Source organism: Lagopus muta, chromosome Z (assembly GCF_023343835.1).
Source record: "Lagopus muta isolate bLagMut1 chromosome Z, bLagMut1 primary, whole genome shotgun sequence".
NCBI lineage: Eukaryota > Metazoa > Chordata > Aves > Galliformes > Phasianidae > Lagopus > Lagopus muta.
This window is the reverse complement of record NC_064472.1, coordinates 64,896,876-64,916,601: the sequence shown is the minus strand read 5'-3', so window position 1 is coordinate 64,916,601 and position 19,726 is coordinate 64,896,876. Positions and strand designations below refer to the sequence as shown.

The 19,726-nt window shown below is 38.3% G+C and overlaps 1 protein-coding gene across 1 annotated transcript in view; it reads left to right on the top strand.

Moving 5' to 3' along the window:
* Positions 1-19,726, top strand: part of PGGT1B (protein geranylgeranyltransferase type I subunit beta) — a 33,228-nt gene that overhangs the window by 642 nt on the left and 12,860 nt on the right. Inside the window, 2 exon segments of the mRNA XM_048932057.1 lie at positions 4,609-4,727; positions 11,703-11,770. Of these exon segments, the coding sequence (XP_048788014.1) occupies positions 4,609-4,727; positions 11,703-11,770 (187 nt within the window).

Genomic DNA, 19,726 nt, shown 5'->3' with positions numbered 1-19,726 from the left:
ATATGTCAGTGCCAAGCATTCACCCGTTCACGGCCTCTGAATGCGTTCGTTTCAAATTGAGCTCTTTGCATAAAGTAGTATGTTATTTCTGAGGCAGAGGGAGATAAATAATTTCACAGTCAGAACTTGTGAAAAAAAAAAAACAAAAACTTTACATGTAAAGGATCTGGCATCTTATTTGACCAACGAAATCAAACGCTTCACACTTCATAATCTCTAGAAGTCGTTCTGTGAGGAGTCAAAGGACTTTGGCCAAGCCTTCCTGTTAAATCAAGCCTTCCTTCAATTCAGAGTGCACTTCACACAAACATACTTTTTCAACTGTGAGAGAACTACTGTGGGCTGTTGTGCATAATAACATGGAACTTTATATTCAAGAAAAGCATTATGAATTTTGATCTCAGAGAAGCAGTGCTCTAATATGTTGAGTGTCAGCTTATGTTTCTGTGTACTTTGTCATTTAATTTAAATAGCAGCAAGAAGCCTGAGTGATTTTTTTCTAAAGCTCTATCTAGGCGTGAAAGCCATTGTGTAATGTTTGTTGGAATCATAGCATGAAGGGCTACCATTAACCACATTAGCATGCATAGAAATGCTGAAGATATGAAATTTCAGGCTAGAAAAGAGGGAGCTCAAGAAGGATCACTGCCTTCCATTATCTAGAAAATAGTTTCAGAGAAAGGTGGAGGTGCAGCCTTCAAAAGGGAGCACGGTGACTTGACAAGGGGCTATGAGACTAAGCTGCTTCAGGGACAATCCTGCCTGCAGAGGAGAACACACTTGGGAGACTTCACATAGCCTTTCAGTATTTAAATGGAGCTTAGATAAAAGATGGAAGCTGACTTTTTACACAGTCTGGTAGCGACAGGAGAAAGGGGAATGGTTTTAAATTAAAAGTGGGTACATTATCTTAGATGTTAGGAGGAAGTACTTCACTGAGAGTGTGGTGACACACAAGTTGTCCAGGGAAATTGTGGATGTCCCATCCCTGGTGTCATTTAGGGCCAAGCTGAATGGTAAGTTGCCTGAATCAGACAGGCATGTTGAAACTGAATCTTTACAGTCCCTTCTACCCCAAGCCGTGGATGTAAGAAAAACATTCTGCCCACTTAGAGTAGTTAATTATGAATAGGTTGCTTGGGGAAAGTGGTGGGATCTCTCTTAAGGACTTGGCCCATTGAGGCCCTGGGTAATCTAATGTAAGCCCCTGCTTTCAGCAGAAGGTGAGACAAGTGATCTCCAGACGTCCTTGCCAGCCTAAGCATTTCTGTTCCACAATTTACTCTGCCAAGATGATGCTGTTTGCCACATAGTTGAAACAGGCTCTAGATTACGTTACATCTTCCCCAGTTGTAACAAATAATGATTGTGAGAACTCTGTAGGAATTAACAATTTGACTGAATTTCAGCGTGTAGCCACTAAATACCTGGTGTCAGTGTATTGTATATAGAAAGCATACAGTTCTGAAAAAACCCTGTTTTCTGAAAATTGGGGTTGTCAGTTTGAAACTCTTTCAGAGCACCATCATTTTCGACTGATGAGCACAGTCAAGTTCAATCCTTTAATGAGAACAGAAATCAGAATAATCTCATCTTGTTTTTTTTTTGTTTTTTTTTTTAACTCATAATCTCAGCCAGAAATTTTTCAGTTTTTAGATGCTAACTTATATTAATATTCTGGAGAAATGTGTGCATCTGTGACGGAACTTTAGGTGAGTGTTTGAACCATGAATGTGTCATCCCAGATTTGACCTTGAGGGTCACAGATACACCTTTTTGACAGGCGCAGTGTCACTGAGTTCAGTAGACTTGCTGAACTAGTGCTGCAGCTGGAAGAAGAGTGTTACTTTTCTGTTTTTATCTCTTTCATTTCTGCATTTGTGTGGTTCCATGGCAAGTGAGTTTGTGAAATACAGCTAAAGTAAAGATTGTGAAAAGCATTGTGAGATTGGCTTTGGTTCACTGCACTGCATAAACTGGCGTATATAAAGCTTTTAGACTTCACACTGCATGTCAGGTGAGGTGTGCTAGCAGTTGTCTCTTAGCTCTGGAGCATGTGTCTGTTAATTCTCTGTGAGGTGGGACAGCACACAGAGTAAGGTATGGTATCCAGATGGTTGTATTGGGAGCACTCTGTGCTCAGTGGTGCAGGATGTTCTTGCCCATGTTGTGTGGATTCTGGCGCACTGTATAGACCACTCCTTAGCAATACTGGTACTGTTAACACAGTCCACCTCGATAATGTCAGACTTAACTTTTTACATTCATTTATCCAATGTATTCCTTTTTTTAGTCCAAATTGGGCTTAATGTCATATCTTCTGCATCTAGAGCCCTTCTGTACTTGAGCCTGTATTTAAAGCAGTTGCTTAGCCTTGGAGCTGACATGTTTGCGCTTCTCTAGAAGTAGCTTAGCTTACCTCAGTTAGGCAACAGAGAGTGAAAAGGCCATTAAATGTTTGTAGTAAAAAATTATTGAACTTAACATCTATGAAAATCAGAAAATATCATATATAGGGTTCTCTAAAAAAAAAAAAAAAAGAAAAGAAAAGAAAAAAACAGTACTATGCCCAAACATTTATCTTTAGAGTTGGTGTTTAAATAGTGGCTTTGATTGAAGTAACAGGTTGTTGTCCAGAATCAGAATTTGGCTTACACAGATCTGATTAATGGCAAAAGTTTATATAATTCTTAAAGTTTTAATCTTGCACTTTGAAAGATTTGGTAGCAATCAGATGACTGGAGTAATAATTCTGTTCCAGACTGAAGTATCTTGGTGTGCAAAGACTACAGTTTTTATGCTTTGTGTAATCAAAAACATTATTAGTAGTTACACTAGGAAAGAGACATGTTTTAGAACCCAGAGATTGCAAAGCAGGCTTATACTTTCTTTCTGAAAAGGATACTTGCAGTAGTATTGTTCAGTAATGGATCTGTATGCTGTTCTGTGTTTGATATTTTTTACTAAGACTTGGAGGTGCATGAGGGAATTTTTTTGAATGGGAGATGTTAGTGCTTAGTAGCAAGCAAATGACAGGTTAAATAAAGCCTTTTTGTGTAAGGCTGGTATGAAAGGCAATAGGTAAGCTCAGAGTCAAACTAAAATATAGTGTAGAATGATGTAGCATTAGCTAACCAGTCACTGTTTTTCAGATAATTTCTGTTCTAAGGCTTGTGAAATGTATTTCTAAGTGATGCCAGTTCTAAAGGAGAACTAATTTGCTTAAAAAAATACTTCTGAATGACAGTGTGACTGTAGCAGCAGGTGAGTCCACAAGCAGGAAAATCAGTCATTGAGGTTGTGCCACGGTGTTGAAAGGAATGTCTACAGCATCATTGTTGGCTGCTTTAATTATATACTGTTTTAATTATAAGGGTTCTTTTTGAGCTGTGTCTTGGGCTGACTCACTTCACCATGTATTATTTTTTTTGCCTTGCTCTGTGGTTCTGATGCAGAACCACAGGCACAGGTTGAATAGCTTTAGAGACTTCTGTCCACATCTGTCCTCAGAGATGCCAACTTCTAGTGGCCAAGGTGGATCAGCAGCCTGGGAAGTAACTGCAAATTATCACTCGGTCTCCTAAAGAAAGCTGGCGTTAACTTGTCTGTTTTCGTGATCATGCTGAGCAATATTTTTTGCCTGTTTAGCAGCTGCTTCACAGTCCATCATTGTATCTGTTAAAAGAAGAGCAAGAATTTCTAGAAGATGCAGATGATACTGTGAATGACAAAATAGGTATCCAGCTAATTTTAATCCGAGATAGAATGTTCACGGTACTATTACATTAATATTTTCTCTGTCTTAAGATATAAGCTATCTCAGTTCCATTCCCCAGTGCTGCTCCCATGGTGCTCAGTCAGTGCCACTCATGCAGCCATTTTGAGGGATGGTGCAAAGTCACTGAAACTGAAACCCCCAGTAAGGTGATGCTTGAAAATGTAGCATTATTAAGATCTATGGCAGCACACATCTATGGAAATGAGTTTTGGGCAAGAAGGAACTGCAGCATGCTAGCTACTGTGGAGTTCACTGCTGTATTGGATATTTGCATTTAACTTTCTCAATTTTAGATGCTGAATTTAATCAGTCATCTAAGCTCTTTTGTACCAAAAGGCAAGAACTAAATACCTACAGAAGGTAATTATTCTGTGCACCTATTTATGTAGTGATTGGTTACAAAACAACTGTTGCTGTTTAATAGCTAGCTTCTGAGCATCTGAAGTTGGGTTTGGAAGATGTTAAGAGGCAACTTATATCCTTTCCAGCTTATCTTCTATTTACTGCATACTTGTAGGATAGTTCGTTGAAGAGAACTGTCTGTCGATTGTTAACGACCTTTTTCGGTTAACGTCTGAATCGTCATCGTTATGTTGTATCCTTATAGCAAGAGGGGTAGCTTACATGAAAAGTCTTGCTGAGACAATGGAACTGTTACAATACAAAGAGCATTATTTTGTTCAGCAGATAAATTTCATGCTGAGTTAGGCTGTATGTGTTGCACCACTCTCAGAGGCTGAGAATTGTAGATAATTCTATTTCTGCTACCATTTGTTAATCTCCCCATTATATTTATGGTGGGAAGTGTAAGCCTTATCTTTTTCTTTTAGGTTGACAATTGCATTTTTCGCGCTCTCTGGTCTGGATATGTTGGATTCCTTAGATGTGGTGAACAAAGATGATATAATAGAATGGATTTATTCCCTTCAGGTCCTTCCCACAGAAGACAGTGAGTGAGTTTTTAGTTTTTATTTATTGATAATAATTTTACTTTTGCTTTTCACCTGCATAAATAGTGGCATGACTTTAAAAGAAAAAAAAGCAACAAAAAACCTCAACTTGACCTTCATAATTTCAAATAGCAATATCTAGCAATTCTTAGAAACAAGTAACATCCTCTTATGAAGTAAAAGTAGAAGTGTTTAGTTTTAACTTCTTTATGTATTTAAAGTGAAGCTATGAAATGAATTTCAAGGTAAGACAGTATAAAATAATAATAATGAAGCTGCACCGTTAAGCATCTCAGAGAAATGTTTCACCTTTTCCTTAAAGAAATGAATTCTGAATAAGCTGTATGGATCTTGAAGTGGTTATATTGACTTGCCCCAGTTGTAGCCATGCCAGAAGCAGTGAGCACAGGTATGGTTATTTGGAACAACTGTTGGAAAAAGGGAGATTAAGAAGCAGAAAGGATAAATACAGTTCCAGTTTTGAAATGAAAAATCTGTTCTCTAGCATTGTGATTTTAATTTAGCTCACGTTTTGGGTAGTAATGCTGCTGGTGTGTCCCAGATGTTCCCAAACTGGAAGGTGCACAACAGCTCCAAGCTGGGGAGGGAGCTCACGGGAAGTGGTCCTCTACAGGTGACTTGAAAGAATTTGAGAGAGAGGATATTTCTGGCATTTTTCAGTGGTGGTGCAGGTGAGTGGCTAATAGCAGTGGAGGAGATGGAATGGAGGGAGCTGCGAGTGAGACACTGCTATTTTATGATGACAGGTACTGCATGTTCAGCACTAAACTGGGGAACGCTCCAGGCTGGTCTTAGAGCAGAAATAATTTCAGGTGCTCTTCTATGAAAGAAAAGGACTTTTATGAAGTGAGCATGTGAAAGTCAAGGTTGCTTACAGATATTTACAGTCATAGATTCTCTTTCTTGTTGTGGCAACTTAGAAACTACGAGATCCACTTTGGACATTAATAGATTCTTTTCTTCTGTTATACTGAGACAAATTACAGAAAATTGTTCCCACAAGAGAAGGCTCCTGTCCCGTAGTGCTGTAATTTTTTTTCCAAGGTGAACATACCTTATTTGTAGGAGTTGAACACTTTCTGTTGTGTCCCAGTCTTCAGGACTCTATTCTAACAGAACAGTGAAGCTTCAGGAAAAGAGATTAATTATTTTTAATTCGTCTTTGATAGAGTTTGAGGTGTTTTGTTTTTTTTCTACCTAGCCAGTATCTGGGGTACTCCCATAGTCAGAAATCTTCTAGGAAGGTCAGTAGGTCAGTATAACTCCCAGAGACAAACACAGAGTCTAACAATCCAGGAAAGATGTCTTTTTTTTCTTTTGCTTAGCATTTAACAAAATACAATATTACAGGGCAGTAGCTTTGGGGAAGATGCCACTGGTGCAGCATTCTGTGCTTTTAAATAAGTCTCTTTTTTTCTGCAAAAGACCAAACTTCCCTCCAGTCCTCCATCCATCAGTTTATGAGAAATCTAATATCAGGCTATCTTGCTTTTGCTGATTACAGTGCTCTGTGTGGTCAGTTCATCACTAAAGTTTCCACATTATTCCATTTCTGTGTTACCTGATGGATAAATACATTATGTAAAACGTAAGTAACATTAACAACAACAAAATGGATACTGGATGACCAAATGTTCAGAATGGGAACATTCTTGTAACATGTGCCTTCAATAACATGTATTGGTTTTAGTATTTGTTATTGGGCATCCTTCCAGCAATAGAACCCCGATTCCTTCTTTTGGCCTCTCTGGGGGGGGGGGGGGGAAGCTAAATTTCAGTAGGCTGCAGCACCAGAGCTTCTTTTAAAAGTTTTTGTCCATCTCCACTTAATGACAGCTAGCTTGCTGCATCAGAATCTTTCCAAGTATCAAAAAAATATATATATATCTGCTTTTAAAGAGATACTCTTGCAGTTTCTTTGACATGCATGCTGTTATATCCCTTTTTCTGAGAAAGTTTGATTTTTAAACGTTTTAATTATAACATTGTTTAATCATGTCATTTATGGAGTTACAAACTCCAGTAATCTTAAGATTATTGGCAAAATATCTGCCTGCTAGTGGGAAATAGTGAATAAATTCCTTCTGTGCTTTCCTTAATACACACAGCTTTTTCTTCACCTTATTAATTGTCTCTGCCTCAGTCTGCCTGTCCTCTTGTGCAAAATGAGTACGTAAGTGAGTGGCTGAGTGCATATTTAGGAATATTGCAGAACTTGCTAGAAAATTCAGAATTTGGTTTATAAGAAGACTTAGTTAAAATCTCACCACGTACTGTGATATTTTTTAGTGTGTTTTTATTTACTGGTATGTGATTTGCCTGATGGCTAAGGAAAGCTTCAGTTCTTAGCTTTTAAAATCTTTACATGAGAGTAAAGCTCATTAATGCAAAATGGTAAGATCTGGATCTTGCTGACTAAGAAAGCAAATGTATTCCTTGTGAACCTAACTGAAATGTACTACACAAAGCTAAAGATCTGTCTGGGTAAGCTATGTTCTTCCGTGGCTTTACTTGAGAAACGGTTCCTGAGGCTCTTGTGAAACAAGAGATGCATCCAAGTGGTGACCTTCAAGTACTGTAACTGATTTCAGCTCGTGTTTTAGAAACTGTCCCAGTACCAGTTAGGAGAAGAGAGTGGTGTGTCACACATCGTAACTGATCCTCACACAGAAATCTACTGTTACTAGATGATTGCTTGAACTTATTGCTGTCTTCTGTAACTATCAATATATATGTAGAGATGTTGTCTCTGTAGATTCTGGTGATTTTACTTTTCCTGCACATGTAGCAAATGTTCTGCTTAGGTGCATGGCTAATCCATGGTGTTTGTTTCGTTTGTGTGTTCAATGCATTCTCTTTAAGACTTCACTGTTTTCTTTTAGAGAGAAGTTGAAATCTTGAAAATGCTTTTTTCTCTTTCTTGTTTTCCTTTTCAAGGTGGATGGGGAAAGGTCTCTTACAAGCCTTATCAGAAATTATGTATTTGGACTAAGACATACTTCTTGGAAGTTCTAGTGAAATTTCCAAAGGATTCATCAGATTTTTGTTCTGTCAGAGCTTATTTTTTTTCTCTTAAAGCAGGATCTGAGCAGAATTTCAAATTTTGAACTTCTCAACATGAGAAGTTGTAAACTGCTTTAGCTGGGTATGCTGACTGTCTTTGACTATCTAAAGCTGTAATTTCTTGGTTTGCATTTTAAGATTTTAAAGGTTTCTAAGATGGGTGATGTGAATGGGAAGAACTAATAGTAAAATGTGCCATTCTTTCCATCTAAGGCTGATCATAGAAGATAAATAACAAAAGTGTCCTTTCTGTAAAAAGAAAACTCCTAGCTCTTAGAATAAGTCACCCCTGGTTATCACTTGGAGTTCTGATGTCATAAGGACTTTCTGGCCTGAAAATACTTAAATGATGTGGTTTTCCTCAAGGTAAAATCTCAGCTCCTTATGTAAATGTGGAGTCTTTTGGTTTGAGAAATGATTAAATTTATTTGTGTTGTCACATATGAAGCCTTCTTCCGTGTGGTTTTTTTTTTTTTGCTTAGCTTGTAACATGTGCATTGACTGATGTAAAGTTTATTAAGCTGTTTATCTTTGGCTATTTCAGGAAGTATTGAAGTATGCTTAACTCTGAAAGTGAACATCAGGTGGTACCAATTCTTAATGGAAGTTAGACTCAGTACTTCACCTGATGGCTGGGGGCTTGAACTGATGGATCCAGCAATTTTTTACAAGGCACATAAATTATGATTCATTTTTATTAATTAGAGTATGGTTTTTTTTATAATTCTGTTACTGACTGGCTATTTGCAGCTCAAGAAAGTAATGCTAGTCAAACTCTAATCTATTTCATAAGATCAGAAATGCAGATAGCTTTTACTAAAGTTGTAAAACCAGCTTTGCAGAAAGTGAGATGTGCTTAAACTGAAAGACAGTGTTTTTTTTCCATAATTTTCCTTTGATTCCCACTTGGTTCAGAACTTGTGTGTGCAACAGGAAGCTAAAAAACTTGACACATGAGGTCAGTGTGGCAGTTATCTTGTTAAAAATTATCTGTTTTCACTTTCTGTTTAACAGTTCCTTTTATTAGCTCAGCACTGTATTTTTTTTAGTTCAAGAGTTGCAACTGTAAATTAAGCATTCATTTGTAGTCTTGAAGCTCTGAGAATAATCTGTTGTGACCACATTCATGACAATTTTTTTTTTTAATTAATTTTTTTTTTTTGAAGAGGAGATAAAATTTCACTTTTGAGATTACATAGTAGAGAGGGTGCTGAAAAGTCAAACCACTGTGTTTCTAGGAGCCAATGTGTAAAGCCTGGCATTGGAAACCAAAAGCAACTGTTCAAACAAAATTTTAGATCACTGACAGCATTTGAGTATTACCCCTAGTGGTTTCCAGTTGTTAGCAGTTTGGTGGTGCAATATAAGTTTTAAAACACTGCAGAGAAGCTGAACAGCCAAAGGGAATAATGGCTTCTGATTTCCTTCAAGTAGTTCATTTTTGATTATGCCTTGTAACTGTCTCTGACTGTCATGTAAAAAGCCAGTCAAGGTAACTCACCAACAGCAACTGTGCCTGGATTTCATATTGCCATTCTATGTTCATAATGTAATATCATTCATTATAAGGATCAGCTTTTCCAGGCTGAGTTCTTTCAACTAGAATTAAAATCTGAGTTCTATTTGACTGCAAAGCTGTCCGAATTGTAGTACCACTTTCTTTGCAGCAGCCCAGACTAGTTACATGTCAGCAGGGTAAAAACTGCCTTCTGGATTAAGGTTTTCTGTATTTGTGCTAATTGAAAGTATATTTTATAGTTTACTTAAGCATATTTGACCTGGGTTATATTTTACTGAAAAGGGGACATGTGAATAACAATTTCTTCCACTCTTGCCTAGGAAGTCTCTTAGTTAAGAAATAGGAATTCTAGTTGTCCCCTTCCAGAGTTTTTCATGTTGTATTATTTTCCGAACTGCGATGATTTTTGAGAACCAGGCTTTGGGACCTTAAATTACTCCTTCAGATTACTATTTATTGTGTGCTTCAGAATCTTTTGCAACATGGAACAGATTGAGGGCACCCTCAGCAAGTTTGCTGATGACACCAACCTGATACAATAGAAGGAGGGAAAAGCATACAGAAGGAGCTGGGTAGGCTTGAAAAGTGAGTCCATGGGAACCTAAGGAAATTCAGTAAGGCCAAGTGCAAGTTGTTGTACTAGGGCTGAGTCAATTCCATATCTGTGTACAGACTGGGAAAAGAACTCATTGAGAACAGCCCTGCAGAGCAGGGCTTTGGTTTCTGGTGGGCGGAAAGCTGGGCGTGAGCCAGCAGTGTGTGCTTGTAGCCCAGAAGGCCAACAGTATCTTGGGCTGCATTGACATTGGGGTGGCAGAGGACGGGGGAACTGATTGTTCCTCTGTGTGTGATAAACTGCACGTAATTGGTAGACCGCATTATGTCTGTTGTTGTCCAGTTATGTAGGTCACTCTGAAAGTAATGCTTCCTGTTTATTTCCATGGAAAATACAACAGGTGAAAAGAACACTGAGTGATAGAGCAAAATCTCAACTACTAAACACTACTTTTCAACATAGTCACCACCATTAGCTATGCATTTTCACCACTGATGGACAAGAGCCTGCATGCCACACTTGCAAAAATGTGCGCCAGCAGAGTTGACCCACTGTTGCCATCCGCGCTGCTGAAGTGCACCACTTACTACTTTACCATCTGACAAACACTGTTTGGTCTCCACAAACATTCAGCAAGTGCCTGTGAGAGTCAGTGCATGACGCTTTTTCCCAAGAAGGAGCTTGTTTAGATACCTTTATATGTGCTTCCATGTCAGATGGCATTTGGTAACGCCATTCCTGCACTGCTGCCTGTCACAGCAACAGACCGTAACAGTATTGGTGGGAAAGTTCAACCACCAATATCCACTTCTGAAGCTGTGAGCCAACAGAAATAGAAGGTATTACTTTTGGAGCAGCCATTGTAGCAGAGTGCAAATTTCCCTAATCTCAATGAAGGTTTTTGGATCTAAGACTGAAGGAAAAAAAAGCAACCATGGAGAGATAACTTAAGAACACCTGAGCACTGTGGAACTACAGTAGTTACTAGACTTTACTTTCAGATTCTGAGGAGTAAAGAAATAAGAGTATTTGCTGCAGAAGCTGTACAATGATTGGCTCTAAAAAGTATTTCTCATGCACTTCTGCATGCCTAATGCACTTCTGCATGCCTAATGCACTTCTGTAATACATGCCTAGGTATTCTGACATGTTTAAAACATCTTAACAGAATCACTAGTAGGGGTGTTTGGTAGTGAGAATATTCTTCACCTGTGTTTTGAATGAGGGGGAGGAATGGCTCAAATTTAAAAATTGCTGTTCACCTTGATTTAACTTTATCTCTCAAACAGTAAAGTCAGTGCTAGCTTGAAGCAGCAGATAGTGTATTTGTTTTTTTGTATGTGTTGCTAAGTATCATAAAACAATTCTGTGTGGGAACAGAGGGTATTGACAGTCAGGAAATCAGAGAAGAAAATATTCTATTAACTTGGGGCTCTCATACAGGGAAGTAATCTTTTTGTTTTTCTTTGACTTGTGGGAGGCTGGTGGAAACTTCTCTGCTAATGTGAACAGCTGTCTCCACCAAGTGGGGAAAGAAAAAGAAAAATCTGTTGTTTTGTTATGCCAGAAGAATTGATTTAACTTTTGGGTTTTTTTATGTTTGGTTGGTATGTTGTTTTGTGTTTGTTATTGTTTGTACTAATCAGAATGATAATAGACTGAAGTTGGGAACATACCGTAGCACACGTGTAAATTCTGATAGTACTGTGAATGATGTTGCACTAACAGATCTTGATTTTGAATAGAGAATTATGGTTAACAGTGAATGTTTCAGCAAAGCAAACTGGTTGAATCTTTATTTTTTGTCTTTTCCAGAATCAAACTTGAATCGCTGTGGATTCAGAGGCTCTTCATATTTAGGGATGCCGTTCAATCCCTCCAAGGTCAGTTATTTGTGTTTGGAGAGGTGCTTTATCAATTAGGCTGTAAGTTATCTGGTGTCTTTTTTATAACAATATCTGAAGAATTGTGCATTATCTTGAAAGTAGGGGTTTAACTGCTGTTAACACATTGAAACGTTTGCAGCGCTTTTAAGAATCATGCAGCACTTCTGAAATGGTGGTGCTTTTATTTCAGAGGCAGTGGAGAAACTAAAGTAGAAGTTGTGGTTTGGTCAGAAGAGCAGAGAATGCTTTTTTGCATTTTCTGCTTTTCTGACCTGTAATGCATAGGAAAACTTCTCTAAATATTAGCTATCAGGAAGAGAAGGGCAGAAAAAGTCAACATTAAATGGTGCAGGATGTGCTGTTCTTCAGTTTTTTTCCTGTCATTATGCATGGATACTTAAATGCCCCTGGGATCCACACAAACTTAAGGAAGCCTCTGCTCATGACAGCTTGTCAGTGACTCTAAGGGAAGGATCCTTTGCTGCCCATGGAAGTGAAATTCAACTGTTTAAATGCTTGAAGTGCACTGAAATTTGTATATGAAATGAAAGTGCCTTTGCTGTGAGGAAGAAAAGAGGTAAGCAGAGGCTGCTAACAGTAATACAAAAAGATCTGATCTGGCTGGAAGAGGATGTATGTGCCATTGTGCAGGAAAGGCTTGAAAGAAATGGGCTGTTTTTTTAGTGTGCTTGAAGATGAAGAATCAAACTTCTCTAAAGAAAAGCCTGAAAGACACTAAATTATAAATATTTTGTTGTACTGCTATTTAAGATTGCCACATTTAAAATCCCGCTGAATTTATCCTGCAGCATGAAATTGAGAGCAAAGGCAGATGCATTCATATGACTATTGTTGTGTAAAAAATGCTTGAATTGACTTAAGTGTGAGGTGTGTTCTGACCTCATTTTTACTCACTGTTAGCAGCATAACTTTATGTTTCTGAGTAGCCTGTAGGACTGAATCAGTCATTCATCTATTCTGGTCCACCAGTTGCTTATAACTCTTATTTTGCATTGTAAGTCCATCAGATACATACAGCAGCAATTTTTGTAAGTTATGCTTTCTAACAAGGAAAAAAAATTATGAAGAGAGTTTTTACATCTCAACACCAGCTAATACAGCAGCATGCGTTAGGCAAGGTCTTCTGTCCCTTGATTTGCTTTGATATTTATTTGTTTTTACACTACAGATGGTGTCTGCAGTGAGCTCTATAGTAAAATCAATTAATCCTCTGTTTTAATTGGAATTAATCTCAGTAGCGATCAGTTGAAGGGAAGAAAGCAAAACTGCTTACAGCCTAGATATTGTAGGATTTCTACTGATAATTGAAGTTTAAAGAGAAAATAGTAGACAGTCATGTCAGTATATTTGTATATTTAAAAATGACTGATTTAGTCAGAACAGAACCAGTTAATCATTCACCTAAATAAATCCACACAGTCACAGAATATCCCAAGTCAGGGTATTGATCCTCAGAAGGATCACTGCTGCTACTACTGCTGCTGCTACTACTGCTACAGCTGCTGCCTTCACCCACAGCTCAAACCCTATATCTTAGAGTATTGTCTGGATGCTTCTTGAACTCCATCAGCTTGGGGCCATGGCCATTACCTTGAGGACGCTGTTTCAGTGCCAGACCAATCTCCAGTGAAGAACCTTTTTCTCACACCCATCATGAACCTCCCCTGAGGCAGCTCCATGCCATTTCCTTGGGCCTTGTTGCTGCCACTGGAGAGCAGAGCTCAGCACTGCCCCTTCACTCCCTGTGAAAGCCGCAGCCACCACGAAACCTCCCCTCAGCTTCTCTGCTCTGTGCTGAACAAATCAAAGAACTTCAGTCCCTCCTCATACATCTTCCCCTTTAGACTCTTCTCCATCCTGATAGCCTTCTACAAACACTCTTATATATAGTTAAATAGATAAATAGTTTTATCTTTTTATACTGTGGTGCCCAAATCTGCATGTAGTGCTCAACATGAGGCCACTGCATCAGCAGAGAGCGGAATGGAACAGTCTTTTCTCTTGCCCACTGGCAGTGCAAGGCCTGATGCACCCCAGGGTGTAGTTGGATATTTTGGCTCCCAGGACACACTTCTGTCTCAGACTCAGCTTGCTGTCAACCAGAACACCCAGATTCCTTTCTGCAAGGCTGCTTTCCAGTCTACATATAGCCAAGTTGTCCTGTCCCAGGTGCAGAGTCCACACTAGCTCTTGTTAAACTGCTCATGGCTGGTGATTGCCCAGCTCTCTAGTTTGTCTGCAAGGCAAATCTCTCTTGCAAATCTCTGCAAGTCCTCTGCAAGGCCCTCAGAGAATCAACAGCTCCTCCCAGTTTAGTGTCATCCATAAACTGATTTAGTAGATGTTCAAGTCCTGTATCCCAAGTCATTGGTGAAAATACTTAAAAGAATTGGCACTAGAATGGAGCCCTGTGGAACTACACTGGTGACTAGCTGCCAGCCTGATAGCACATTTACCCCCAACATAGCCCCTCTGTGCCTGATCTGCCAGCCAGTTGTAAGCCTATCACTTTATGAATTTGTCTATCTGTATGATAGACATTTTGTCCATCATATTGTTTTATGTTGTGCTTTTACTGTGGTATAGTGGCATAGCAAACTGAATAAAGACATAGCTTTATTCAGACCAGACCGAGGTCATAAAAATGCTCAGTCACATTTTGCCAAAGGTTTGAGTCAGCGTCATGCAGTGTAGTTCTTGAACATGTATTTTGTAACCTTTTTCAAGTCCTCCCTATTGCTTGCTGAATAAAGCTGAATGGGTGAGTTCTGCATATAATTCTGACATCTTGTATAGCTTTCTTAAGACAAAAACACAGAAATGGCAAATGACATTATCATTAGCCCATTATGTGGCTGGTATTTTTTTAGTATTTTAATTTAATGCTCAGTAATAGAACGTGATAGAACGTGCATGTCTCAGACTTAAATATTATCCTTTCAGGAAATGTATTGCAGGCCATCCTTACCTCATAATGTGTCAACCAGTCCACAGAAGGAACAAAGGAATGGAATCATGTAACCTGTGGAAATCATTTACAAGTTTGTCCATTCATTATCTCCAGAAAAGCATTTCCAGATAATTGTGCTTTTTTATTAAAGCATTGGGATTTCTATTCATAATACCTTGTTATTGCTTCTACATTAAAGGAAGCACATTTGGTTGACGTGTAGGCATACAAAGGTTTGAAGGATTTTCAGTACTATTGGCTGAAAATGTTCTGAAATGACTTAGAGATTAAACAAGTTGAGTGACTTTCAGTAATGTTTAAGGCCTTGTCATTTTTCTTTATTCATTATTTTAAATGCTGGTAAGCATTTTGGACTTGCATTGGCAGTTGTTTATTTATTGCATACCCCTATAGTGGTTTCATTTTTGAGCTCTGGGAAGCTGCCATACTGGAGGTAGCCAAATCTCTCTTGAAACTATGAACCTTACAAGATAATACAGAAGAATCAAGACATACATTGGATTCCCTCAACTTTGCTTGATGTTTTCAGGGTAGCTCTTTTGGTTGTTGTTGTTTGTTTGTTTTTTACTTTCTGTTTTCAGCTGTTATTCTTTTAGTGTTTGATGGTGGTCTCTCTGCAACTCTTTGCATTAGTAAGAAAAAATAAAATAAAAACTTGACCAAGTCACAGCACAGCCTTAAAAATCCTTGAAAATCTTAATTCAGAAAGCCACTTTTTAAGAAAGACATTCTTTTGAAAATCGGGGCTAACAATCTCCTTACAGTTTCAGATGGGTCTAGATATTTTCAAACTGTTAAAATGTGTTTTAGGAGCCAGATTGAAAGCCAGTACCTGGAACTATTTATAACATTGAGGTAAATAGCATATGCTTTCACTTGGAGAAAAACAAACAAGATCTGTTTTGCCTTCTTGACACAAGCTTGCGTTTTCCCTAGGCCGAAATGATCCATATTTGTAACACCAATGCCAAGAGAGAAAAAATCTCGAAAAGTCAGACTGCCTCTGTAGGAATGTTGTGTAGCACTTCTTAGATTTTCAGAAAGATCTTGCCTGTGTTTTCAAAGCAGAAAGTGAGTCTTAAAAACTGCTGGTTACCATGAGTTAAGCTTACAGCTGTTCTGGCTAATGTGCTGTGGAATTTTATCATGGCAGTGAACAAGACCTGAATCTTTGAAAGCTTTGCATCACTTTGCATCTTTAAGTGTTAATTTTAAGGGAGACCTCATATTGTGGAGACCATGATGGTAAATCACATAGAGTAGGACTGTTTTTCTCTGCATAAGAACCGAGTTAATGTTTCCAGTGTGACCTGAAAACTGCAGTTATCACAAAACCTGAGTTGCATAGATAACTAGGTTGTATTCCTGTGGTGGTCTTCTCACAGTGTACACGACATTTTAATTCAGATCAGCAGAGAACTTCATAACTACGTTTCAGTGTGCTTGCTCCACAGGAGTAATACACACTAACTGAGCTCCTTAGAATGAAAGTTGACTTGCAAACACATCCCAAATGCACTTTGTACTCCAAGGAGCCATACTACAGCTGGCCTCAATTCTGCAGCACATGTGATGTGGGCGCTGGGATAGCAACATTGGCTGTACTGACCTGCATTGTTCTGTAATGTAGCTATAGCCTTAGTGGGCTACTTGTGTTTTTGCTGGTGCTGTTTTTTGAGCAGTAACGGTTATCATTCTTAAAACAATTTCATTTTGTTTGTCTTTGTCCTTGGCCTATGAAGCTCACAGTTTCCAGTGATGACAGCAGTGTTCCTTTTGTGCTGAGAATGGTAGCTTGCTTAGCTGCTGCTGCTCCTATTGCATTGACATATAATGTCTACAAAGCCAAAATAGTTCCATTTCTAGTTTCATTTGTAGATCTTAAGAAGAACTTCTCATCAGATCTCAAGGAACCCATTAAATATCAATTGCTTTGACTACAGCATCTTTCTTAAACATAGGCCAGGCTTTTACAAAAGGTCTGGCTGACTTTATTCTTCATAGCAAAGACAGTAGACTAGCACTTCCTCCCATCCATGGAAATTTTAGAGTTACTAGCAGTCATCTCATAAAACCTTTGAGACACGCTGTAGCCTTTCTTTAGAGGAGCCACTGCAGTCCTACTTTGTGATAGCAAGTTGTCTCAGGTCTGGTTCCTTCAACTCCTATGAATTCTCAACTTCCTCTTTAACTGGAAAAAAAAAATACAGTTTTATTGGAAAGAAGGGAGTTGTTTGGTTGGTTGGTTTTACTTCTTTCTCCTCCTATAATTTCCAGTTCTTCTGATTGATGTCCTATCAAAGGCATCTTTTATTCTTACTCAGTTGTGTCTGTCTCATTAGTGTGTAAAGCATGCATTGGTATGTATAGGTACAAAACCAAATGTGATAAGTAGTATCACAGTGAACTTGAAATAATTACATGGATTCTAGAAGGTAAAGTGAATTTCAATACATTTAAAAATTGAGTAATTGTGATTAAGGAACAGGTTGCATTCATTTTCTGGTGAATATCTATATTTGTTGTATATTTTGCAATAATCATATATTGAGAACAGTCACCTGTTAGACTATCAAGAGCTCCTAAGATCCTACCATAATTATACATATGAAACTCTTTCTTGGCTTTTGCCAGTATGCCTTTTAGTAATTCTGTTCATGATTCTGAGTCATCTGTTTTTTAATTCAAATTTATTGTAATATTAAATGCAATTATTGGGATTTTTGGCTGAAAGGCAAATGTATTCTTTCAGACTCTGTCATTTCCATTGACGTTTATTAATTATGTATCAAAATGTCTACCAGTATTGCAATTTATTGTGTAAAGAATTGAATTACTTGCCAGAAAATAATCCTGTTCTGAAGGAGGACTATGAGTTGTATAGGTAGCTGTGTAACCTAAAAGCATCTGTTCTTGAGAGCACCTCCCTGATTCCATATATTATGACACTTGGAAATTATGCACTTCAACAATCTTTTCTGCCTTACCCATACCTGAGTGTTTATGTGGATGCTTGAGGATAGAGAAAGGTGGCAGTACTAATTTAGGTATAAATTTCATGAAGTATAGCCAAATGATACTACTGTTTGCTTTATGTGCATCACACAAGTACGTATTGTGCTCCTTATTAAAACTACCTCACTTGCAGATTTTTGCTAATACTCTGCTTGGAAAAACATTGTGCTACTACTACATGTTGAAATGTTTGTATGGAAAAGTATGTGGATGTGGAATTTGCACTTTGTGCAGGTGCTAAAGTGATTGATCCAGTTCGGAGGAGAGAATGGTACAGTTCAGTTTCAAGATCGTACTGTGTATCTTATGTATATGCTTATAACATTTTTTCAGCAGCCCGTTTTTACTGCAGTGAGTGAAACAAAGGACCCAATTATTTAAGTGTCTGTAGGCCACCAAAGCTCTACAGCTTCTGTGGAACTGATGCGGATATAGAAATGTACAATAAAAAAAAATTTGGTGAACAAAGAATTTTAAGTTATTTTATGTAGATGTTATGTGAAAAATTGTTACTAGGAGAATATTGGAAACTACAGATGCCTTAAAAAATTTCCCACATATCCCAGGACATTTGTATTAGAAGTTTTTGATAGAATTTTCACAAGTGTTGTTGTAAAAAGTCAAGTTAGAATATCTTCAGAGTAAAGCTAGCTTGCTTAGTAAATACAGTCTTCCTGTGAAAATGATATTTTTTAAAGTAAAGTTGAAGTGTTTCACAATATCTGTTCAATTGCTCCTGATGTCAGCACTGCTGTCGAGATGGACTAGCTTTACAAACGGCTTTACAAACGTGTCAGCAGAGCAGTGCTGCACAGTTAACATTGATTTGCAGGCTCTGTACCCTACATTGTGTGAAATGAACAGATGGATCTTCTGCACATCCCCTACTCCATGTTATTCTGAGTAAGGCAAAATTAATTGTTCTTCTCATTACAATTTGACTTCAATTATAGGCACATTTGAAAGCTTAGTTTTCTTCGTAGTTACTAACTGGACCTGCAGTCAGTCCTAATGGCAGAGAACCTTTCAGAATATCTCTCTGCTGCTGCTGCGTATCTCATATTTTATTTGTCAAAATTTGAGCAGTTTTAATTACAGAACTGGAATATTGAGAATTCTTTCTGTTTCAGAACTGGTCCAGGTGTGGGTTTTTGGATTAGACACCTCCTTTGCTTAGAAGTAAATTTATCAGCTGCTTTAAACTGAAAACTTGTTTTGTGTCAAAGCAAGTTTGTATTATCCTGTACATCTGGATTTTTGCAGCAGGACTTATTGTAGTTGGAATAAGCTAATGCGTCACAAGTATTGGGACCCTAACAGTGCACAACTTACGGGGGAGATTTTTTGAAAAGAAGATTTTGGGTACTGTTAGAATGCCTGTATTGGTATGGTTGGCCAACTTGTTCCTCCTGGGTACAAAAGAGGGCAGAGCCAGATTCTTTTCAGTGGTGTCCAGTGCCACGATAAAAGGCAGTGGTGACAAACTGAAAGAGGAGGTTCTTTCTGACCAGCAGGAAGCACTTCATTGCTGTGCAGTGACAGAGCCCTGGCACAGTTTGCTCAGAGAGGCTGTGCAGCCTCTTCCTTGGAGATCTCCAAAAGCCAGCTAGACATGTTCCTGGACACCCTGTTTTAGGTGTCCTTGCTTGAGCAGTGCTTGGATCAGATACGTACTGAAGTCCCTGCAAACATCAGTCGTGCTGTGTTTTTGTGACTGTGGATGTGAGCGTCATTAGAGAGTGATGGGAGCACTGGTACCTCAGGGGCAGAAATGGGCTCTGTTGAGACAAATTGTAATTTGAAAATTTGCTTGTTGTGGCTGCTCAGTATAGCAATAGCTTTTATCATGTTTAAAAACAAATATTGCAGAATGAACAAGCCTAAGTACCCCAAACCATCTTGTTATTTGTGGTTTGTGTTGTCATCCAGTGGTGCAATCCTGGATT